Raw genomic sequence first — 9,796 nt, 5'->3', positions numbered from 1 at the left:
ATAGGCAATGATAACTATGCGGTTCTGACTTCATGTATTTTTTAAACTATTTTACTGATCATGTGTTATTTGTGTTCACTTCAAAGATCTACCAAAGCACTTACACATCATCTCAGGCTCACAAACCCTTAGTCAAGTCTCTGTTCTGTCATGCTGCCCAGTGCACACTTGCACCCACCTACTCTCACACCTCTTTCACACACACACGTACACAAGGCAGGCATGGCATGGCATGCATGCAGGCAGGCAGACAGGCAGGCAGGCAGGCAGGCAGGCAGGCAGGCAGGCAGCCATCCACCTGTCCATCAAGTGGCACCTGTGTACATCCTGTGCTCATGCGTCTGGTGGTTAGTCCCACGCACTTTACCTGTGTCGCCTCACCTGTCTGAGCACCGCACCGCACTTGTCCGCCATCACCTGTCTTTCTGTGCTAATGGCTGCTGTGCTGCCCCCACTGTACAGCACATTATGCTGTGCTGATTCAACACTGAGAGAGTCAAATGGACTCCATGCTGGATGGATTCTATGCTGTTGGTCCCAAGGTGTTGAATTAACACTGCAAAAGTTTAACTGTGTGATTACGCACACTCGGACTCCACTTGGAGGCCACTCAGGTTTCAAGTTTCCACAAAAGACGGGAAAGGATGGAACAGGAAACACAAGAAAACACTGGCCCCATCTCATTGTCAAGTGTTCTGGCCTTTGCTAGGATGTGAAATGCCTGGTGATTGGATACTCCGTGGAATTCACCAAAGAGTATCCAATCACTGAGCATTTCACGTCATAGAACACTTGGTATTGAGAAAGAGCCATTGTAAACGGAAATGGTTGGATCGATCCCTAGCCGTTATATAATATCAAAACTATGATGACATTGAAAGGACTTGCAGATTTTTTTTCAGTCAGGTATCTGTAGAGGACCTAGATTGTTCCTATTGCAGGTGTCTATCTGTCTTTAATCCCATTGTGTTGCCTTGCACTTTTAGCGCTCTCTCAGATCATATAGCAAAAGGAAAGGTAAGCCAGCAAAGACTCTCACAGCGTGTCGTCTATGTCCAACCCTAACAACAAGGAGTCTTTCTGGGATTGTCTCCCTGTTTCTGACAGACCCCTTTGGTTGTCAGGTGCGTCTTGCAGTCAGAATACTTCCTTAGAATAAGTAAAGCCTTAGAAAAGTTCAAGATATAAAGTCAGGGCTTATAAAGCTCTCTGCAGATGATCCCAAGAGGTTGTTTATGCCCTTGTCTACAAGATATATCAGAAGCAGTTGTGGTGATCGGTTTGCAGTGAATACCACCGCAAGCACACACAGATCACCATAACTGTATTACGACCTCTGTAGGTCAAATAATAGATCCTGCTATTCTGAACCAAATGGATGTTGTTATTCTACCTTTTTTGGTGTGCATCCTCCAACTTCATCAAAGTCAATGTCTTGTTCTATGTCTGTTTCTTTTGCTTTTTTGAAACAGTGGGTTGTAGATCCAAACTATTTTTGTCTTTACTTACTGTATTCCCCAGTAAACAGACTCTCAAAAGTCTCAAAAATAACCCCGATAGCTAATTTCAATAGCAGTGCATCGTGATATTGTGTATATAAATACACTAAATCAGATATCCAACCAGTCAGAGCTATGCAGTCTTCGCCTATAGATTTTCCCAAGTGTCGTTCCATTGGTTGCTTTGTCCAGTGTGTGATTTTTTTGTGATCAGTGGATTCCCCTTTTAACGTTGATGCCATTCAACTCCTCACAAGTGGCACCAAAATCCCTTTTCCTCTGAAACAATGTGGCCAAGAGTACATGTTTCACCCCTCTCCCCCTCCACTTACACGCACATGCACAGACACACACTGCCAGTCTTGAATGGCACAATGGCACATAGTGTAGAGGAATGATGAAAGCACATGCACTCGCACATTGGCCTCATACTGTGCTGCAGAGGATTGCTCAGATTCTAAAAAGCTATGAAGGTTCTGGGCGTTTCCGACACATTCCAGGCAGAAACATATTTTTCCTTAAAAAAAAATAAAAAAATTGTGGTGCACATATGTAGACATTTTTAATATATACCGTGAATGAAATGAATGAAGGGTGATCTACTGTTTCTGTGCAGCGTTTTCCCTGTTAAAAGGGATAAACACCTTACATAGGTACATAACAATGCATATCCTGAACTCAGATTGTTTTGTATGCATTGCTATATATTTGAGACTGTAAAAATACGGCATTTTCAGCATTTTCTAACAGCTGACGCTATATAAATTGTAATCGGAGATGAGAAGGGCCTTCATAGATTTGAATCAGTAGATACTGGCATCCATCCCATACAAAAACTGTAGAGCCATGACTGTTGAACATCGATTCAAGAGGTAAGTCTAGGTGCCAGTATAACCATTCTAGTTTCTCATTTTTTTTTAAAAGAAATCTTTCCAATTCTCTGCCAGAGTTATAACTTCAATAGCAGCATGCTCTTAAAAGCTCTGAGAGAATCCTGACGTAATCCAATGCAGCATAGAGACACTAGAGATGCGTGAAATATCAACCCCTTTCACTTTCTCCTCTCACAATCTCGTTTCTCTTCTCTCACTCCCTCTTTTTCTCACTCTCTCTCTCTCTACTCCTTCACGACCTCTATCTGTCTCTCTCTCACACACCCACATGGACACAGACGCACAGACACATCTGTATATGTTAACAGTGTTATCTCTTGCTCTCGTTTTCTGCCCTCCCACTTTCATGTGCATTTGTTTCTATTCCTCTGTCCTCTCTTCTCTTCTTCACTTCTTGCTTCATGTCTCCCCTCTTTTCTTCTTGCTTCATGTCTCCCCTCTTTTCTTCTTCTTCTTCTCTTTCTTCGTCTTCTTCTTCTTCTTCTTCTTCTTCTTCTTCTTCTTCTTCTTCTTCTTCTTCCTCTTCTTCTTTTCCTTCTTCGTCTTCTTCTTCTTTTTCTTCTTCGTCTTTTTTTTTCTTCTTCTTCTTCTTCTTCTTCTTCTTCTTCTTCTTCTTCTTCTTCTTCTTCTTCTTCTTCTTCTTCTTCTTCTTCTTCTTCTTCTTCTTCTTCTTCTTCTTCATCTACTTCTTCTCTTTCTCTATCACTCTCTCTCTCTTCTTCACGCAAACAAGCATAATAAAGGAGCAAGGAACAACACAGACAACCCCACTGCACACAAACCCTCTCAAACGCACTCCGTGTTGGTTTCCAAGGGTGTCGTTGTTCTGTTGTGTTGTTTTCTCTCTCTTTTCTTCTCTCCTCATGCTTTGCTTGTGACCCTTTCTTCAGTATTGCAGCTGCTAGGTCAGGGTTTTCATGTCTGCTGTCCTGCAGCCTTGTTGCTAGTCTTTATGTTATTCTGGTTTGTCCCTTCTTACCCTGCTGTCTTCTAGCTGGACTCAAGGGTAAGTGCTTCCCTGTTAGCCCGCACAGGTCAGATAATCTCACGCAAGATTATCTGACACATGCAACGTGCTTTTCCCCCTCTTCCCTCCCTTCTCTGTATAAAGTTCTCACTCTATCTCTCTCTTTCTTTCCCTCTGCTTCTTCCTCTAAATCTTCACTCTCACATTTTTTTAAAGATATCTGTAGATTTTTTTTTGTTCTTTTGTTATCTTTTTTCCCTGTGTCATTTAAGCCCGTATGAAAATTGAATTACTAGTCCAAGCCTCTCATTCTTGCCAGACTCAGGGTGCATGGAATTCTGATTTGATTATCAGTTCTTCTATCATTTGGCTTAGCGCTGAAAAAAACAAAAACATTTTTGATTATTCTTTTTAGTTGCATAATTGCCTTCTCTCTTTGGAGATGAAATCAGTCCTGAGGAGGTTCTCAGCATTTGAGCCATTCAAGATCGAAACGAAATGTCTACCTTGTTGCATGTGATGTAATTTATTATCTGTCAGTTTGGTTACACATTCAATTAAGACTTAATAATGCGGGTGGGAAATGGGAAATTGAGATGGGAAATTCTATAATGAGAGTTTTGTTGTAATTTTTACATTTTGGTCTTTAGCTCCATGACGTGATAGCAACTGGAATATTTATCTCCCTATATAAAGTCTGTTCACAAAGCAAAATGCACCAGAGAATAACCAAAAATACTATGTCGATGTGAAAAAAGTGCAAAATTGTAGCAAATCAAGGCAGACAACAAAAGCCCTTGATACCCAAGACATCTATGTTGAATGGCCCACATCTAAATGTGAATTCTCCTCTTTTGGGCTCCATTGCCCTTTCCTCCTCAATGACTCATCCACCTTTGGATCCTACCACTCCTGTGAGTCGGCAAATATGTACGTGGAGTATTCTGAATGCCAGTACGAAGGAGTCACTCACGCCGGTCCTCCTTGCCATGTAATACTCCCGCTTTCAAACAGCCCCCCCACACACACCGACACACCCCTACCCCTCTACACGTAGCCTAGTTTGGCCTCTCCGCTAGTCGCTAGCCATGGCGTAGCACAGTAGATCTCCTGCTTCACCACCCCCACCACCACCACTACCACCTGTACAGAGGGAGAGATGCTGTCTGTTCTGCTTTCATTTGACTGCTCCTTTCATTTTGATTGCCCTGCCTGACTAGGAGAGCACTACGTAGTGATACTGTATGTCATCCATTTCAATGGTGGTGGAGAGCCAAGAATTTTGTTGTCTTAAGTCCTTTTTTTCTCTTCGTTTTGGTTTTTTTATCATCTCCCAGAGAATGAAACCCTTTTTTACAGCCTTCTTTGGCTAAATGCTTAGTAGAAACCCATGTTCCTGCACCTCAAAAAGTATTGCTACCTAGCCCTGGGGGGATCACCGTAATGTTTATGCCTGCTGGTTAGCTCTGCAGTAACTATATCAGCAGACTGCAACATTCTCAAGTATTGTCAACTTGCAAATTGCCTTGAGATAAAAAGGAATGCCTAGACCGTTAAATGCAATTGAAATGCTATGTGATCTTTATTAGTTAAAGAATTGTTTTCAAAAAGTCGTAGATTCAGTATGCAGTTTGTGCATGACATTGGAAATCAGTGTCCACCTGCACTGTTTCCCCTGCATGTTAATCCTACACTACCATCAAACATTCACTGAATTGCACCCATTCATGGTGGCTACTGTTCAATCTGTCCTTATTGGATGCAAGACGTTAACAGACTGATTGATCATTCCCTTACTGTTGACCATCCCAATCTGATTTGGACAGTGCAGTGACTGGGGAAATCGGTGTTTGGTTATCAATAGCTCTAGGGTTCAGATTTGTTTGTTTCTTTGCGTTGGGTTAAAAAAAGAGTCAGAAATGTCTTTTGAGCTTTGCAACATTTTGAAAGTACACCTCTGCCCTTTTCCAAGTCCTCTTCACTCGCCAGAAAAAAAATCTCTCCATATGCTCACATTCCCCTCTCACGAAACTTGATTTTCTAAACTTCCCATCCTTGACTTCCTTAATCTCTGTGATAAACATCTCCTCCCTTGCCAGCTCTCCCCTCCTCCCGTCCCGTCTTTGTCTGTCTTTGTCTATCTGCTCTCCCTCTCATTTTCTTCACGCTTCCTTTTCTGAGTTTCTGCCAGCTCAACTCCTTTTATCTCATTCCCTCCCTCCCTCTTCTTCGCTCTATCTCTTTCACTCTAGCTCCTTCTTTCTTGATTTGGCCTTCCTCTTAAGTCATTTCCCCTCACACCCTGAACTTCCCCAAGCACCTTGCGTCTATTTTTTATTTATGTCAAAAGCCTGCACTCTCAGACGCTTGTAGTCTGCCTCACACAGTTCTATAGTTATGATATCCCTCCATACAGCCATCCACTCCTCCACACACAGTAAGATAAAGGATTGAGGGGGTGGGGGTGTCAGAGGTTTGGCGACACCAGCTCCCTGGGGTCACAAAATGCCTTGGTCCCCCATTTTGTTGAAAGCCATGAACGAGTGTCTGTCACCGTGTGGTCCTCACCCCCACCTCCTCTGTCCTTGATCGGTCCCCCTTGTAATGACTGAAGTCATTGTCATCATCCAGTCCTGTCACCGCCATTGCAGCTCACTCCACTCACCAACATCCACACCTCCATCCCTCCATCCCTCCATCCATCCATCATCATTGTCTGTCCTCTTGTCAACCCGAGACAGATGGAGACGTGAAACCACTCACCTCCCCAAGTGATGATGTGACAGTCTCCTCTTCACATCTCTCTTCAGTTAGGATTGCCATGGTCTCAGTGCTGTTAGCCTCATTAGTCTGACATATCCTCTTCTCTTCTCCTGCTTCGTCACACTGACACTGACAGTGTTGTGAAGGCATCACTTTTAATATTGAATTAATCCCTAAGCAGGCATCATGTAATTTATACAAGTACTCTATTTCAAGCTTGATCTTAGAAGCATTTGTCAGGTTTTTATCAGATTAATTCAGACACATTCTCTTGTCTGGAGTTTGAATAATTCAATAGTTCTCATGGGATAGTGCTAGCCTGGGGTTCATGTGTCCTTCTTGATGTTACAGTCAAGTACTTGGACTTTCACTACGGCTGTCTACCCTGCTTTAGTGGCCTATGGTAATTCATCATTGTATATGGGCTCCTACAAGCCCTCTGCTCAAGTGATTTAGAAACCAATATATATAAATGTCAACCCCATTCCTGAAGGACTTTGTTATTGGCAATTTACAGAACGGTTTGGTCCAGTAGGATTAGGTAAAAGACTGTTTTGGAAGCATTCTTCTTCCGCCTCGATTTTCCTTTTTGCTTTCTTTGTTGTATTTTTCTCTCTCTTGATGAGGCAACTATTGTGCCAAGTTAGCTTCACTTTTGCCCAAGATATGGCTGCCTTCCATTTTTCTATCCTTTCTTCACTTTTCCAAGCACACAAGTCAACCAGACCCTCTGCTTCTTTAGGAGACATTCACCAATCATGAATGGCAGAATCTATTGTACAGAAACAGCAGAAATTTTCATTTCAAATGACCCTCCAGCAAATAGTCCATAGTGGCGATTGGTGCTCTTGCACCCAAAACAGTATATATCCCTCTTAAGGTATGCAGTGACAGACAGGGACAGGCCAGCACCCCTACGAAAAGCTTTGCATGCGCATCTAGATCTACTCTGGAAAAAAGGGGGGGCGCTGAACTGTTCCCGAGATTTCGCCCAGTCAACCAACCAACCTATCAACCTATCAACCCCATTAACCACCTCTGCTCAATCTGACTTGAGACCCTGCTTGACATCCGCTGCAAGTTGACAATGTACAGCAATGTGAACGTTTGTTTTTGGTTTTGTTTTGTTTTGTTTTTTTTCCCTTTGGTTTGCCGTAGATTGTAGTTGAACAGCGAGGCCAGCTGCTGTTGTGGTGGTGCCGCTACAACAGGCAGAGCGGACAGTTGCTCCCTTGCTGTTTTGTACTGACTCTCTCTCTTCCAACTTCCCCCCTATCCTCCTCACCTCTTCCCCTTTACCCTTTCCTCCTCCTCCTCCCCATCTTCCTCCTCCTCCTCCTCCTCGATGGGTGGCTTCGTGGCCACACAGATGCAGACCGGGCCCAGAAGCATGGCATGGATGAATTTATCTCCGCTAACCCCTGTAGCTTTGACCACGCTCAGCTCTTTACGATGGTGCAGCACCTCACCCTGGAGCACAGAATCAACGACACCTTCGCAAGTTTGGTGAGGGTTTCTGTTTTACAGTACAGGTGATTCGTATGGGAGTAGATTAAGTGCAGTTTCAGATGGGTGGTGATAAGCCTGGTAAGAATATGATGTATAGTGGAAGTGCTATGGTGAGTTAGCTTGGTAAAAATGAAGTATAGGCTAACATGGCTGGCTGAAAGATTCCCATTCATCCAGATCATTTAAATCAAGAGTTTAGTTGTAATTAATTTGACTTATTTTTGAGGCTTGATGACATTTCGTTCTGTCAGACGTTTTCAGTTCTAATACTGATATGAGAATCAGAGGTATTCTGGCCTCTTTTAGGCCAGCCCCATTCCACATGGCGGTCGACTGCCAGGTGTGAATTGGTCTGAGAGTGATTGAGGTGGTCACACATTTCAGAGTCCAAGGTATAGACAGCTCCAGACAAAACATCTTTTAATTCAATAAAACTGCAGGTACCTAGGACTAAACTCTTTTGACTGAAAAGGCAGGCATTTTTTTGGAGCGACACAGCACTAGAGACACTAGTAGCTATTGAATACAGATTGTTTATCTTTGAAGGAAATGATTGGTGTGCACCATTTCAGTTGACCACTATGATCAGGTGCAGTGAGATGTTGCTGCTGGTTGTCTGACTTCCTTCTCATTTCCTCATCCAGGGATGGTTCAGTCCTGGCCAGGTGTTTGTCCTGGACGAGTACTGTGCTCGCAACGGTGTGCGCGGCTGCCACAGACACCTGGGCTACCTGGGAGACTTGCTGGGGAGGTCGGACAACGGGGCCATGATCGATCCTACTCTGCTGCACTACAGCTTTGCTTTCTGCGCCTCGCATGTTCATGGAAACAGGTACCGTGCTGCCAAGGTCAAATCAGCTGAAGTCTACCTTGGTGCTTCTCTGTGATGAGATGGCTTAGTTACAATCGTGGCTTGGGCACAGCCTAAAAATGTCCAACTTTTGCAAGGATTTAAAGCAATTGTATTGTTATGATTCTTGTCTTGTAAGTCTTGTTCCATCAATTATGTAATACTAAACCAAAGCCTTTTAAAAGCTGTGAAAGCTCAGTCTAGTGTAACGGCACTTAGTTCATTTACAGAATGCATGGCTGACAACCGGGTCATTCAGTGTTCGGTGTTAGAGCATTGTGTCCAGCCTAGACACACAGGTAACCCATAACCCACAGCTTTCCGTTGCTATGTGACACAAAAAAACATCCCAGATTGGTTATATTTAATACAGCACCAGGTGCAAGCATGCCAGCACAGACCAGCTGGGCTCGGAACATGGCTCTCTTCCATCCAGGCCTGTTGAGCACACTGCACCCAGACAGTGTGTCTCAGTGGTTCAGTTTCTCCCAAGTCATGCATTTGGTTTTGTTTCTCCTGCATGCTTTTTTGGGTATGCTTTTTCATATTGTGTTAATGTACATATCTCTGTTTGCTTAATCCATCTTGCTTTGATTTGTGTTGCATTGTTTTTTTGTTTAAAAAATCATCAGTTAAACAATTCACTGTGCACTTTCTGTTCTTGTCATCTTTTTTTAATTTCTCAATTGATGTCGTTATGTGTTTCTTTCTCCACCCCTTTACCTTTTAGTTCTTAGTTCTGCCTGTCTGTCTTGCTCATCCCCTTCCTTGCATTCCCTGTAGTCAGAAAGAGAGCGAGTCGCAAGACTCTAAGTGTTCTAGCGTGCGGAAAAGAAAGGCATCTTTTAAAAAGAGGAAATCTAAAGCTCAGCCAGGTGATGCGCTGCAAAGGTAAGGAGTCTTGTGCCCGCTGTGCAGTACACAGTAACAATGTCGTGTTAATTCAACTCTTAGAGAGTTGATTTCACATCCTGTAGAGTGTATTCTAAGTGTTGAATTAACACTGACATTTTTACTCCATATCTGGCAGTATATTACAGTATACTGCACATACACTACTGTAAATTGATGTTTAGAAAGAAATATACTATGTACAAGTGTAATGATAATGATAAAGCTGAGGTATGTTTTTCATCAACAAATTATAATCTGCATATGCATATCAGTAATATCAAAAATATATATATATTTTTGTGATGACTGCTTAAGATCTCACTAGTGCTATACAATGATCGGTTACAATTGACGCATGCACCCCACTATGCTTTTTAATTGTGTTCTTAAATGTCAACGTGACATAGTCCTCATGTCTGTA

General features: G+C 42.9%; 1 protein-coding gene across 1 annotated transcript in view; it reads left to right on the top strand.

Annotated features, from left to right (window-relative positions):
• cadpsb (Ca2+-dependent activator protein for secretion b) overlaps positions 1 to 9,796 on the top strand; it is a 152,538-nt gene that overhangs the window by 105,338 nt on the left and 37,404 nt on the right. The window contains exons 12-14 of the mRNA XM_063215474.1: positions 3,387 to 3,398; positions 7,492 to 7,628; positions 8,276 to 8,463. Of these exons, the coding sequence (XP_063071544.1) occupies positions 3,387 to 3,398; positions 7,492 to 7,628; positions 8,276 to 8,463 (337 nt within the window). The remainder of the gene's footprint in view (positions 1 to 3,386; positions 3,399 to 7,491; positions 7,629 to 8,275; positions 8,464 to 9,796) is intronic.

Source organism: Engraulis encrasicolus, chromosome 14 (assembly GCF_034702125.1).
Source record: "Engraulis encrasicolus isolate BLACKSEA-1 chromosome 14, IST_EnEncr_1.0, whole genome shotgun sequence".
Classification (NCBI taxonomy): Eukaryota; Metazoa; Chordata; class Actinopteri; order Clupeiformes; family Engraulidae; genus Engraulis; species Engraulis encrasicolus.
This window is presented reverse-complemented; position numbering and strand designations above follow the sequence as displayed.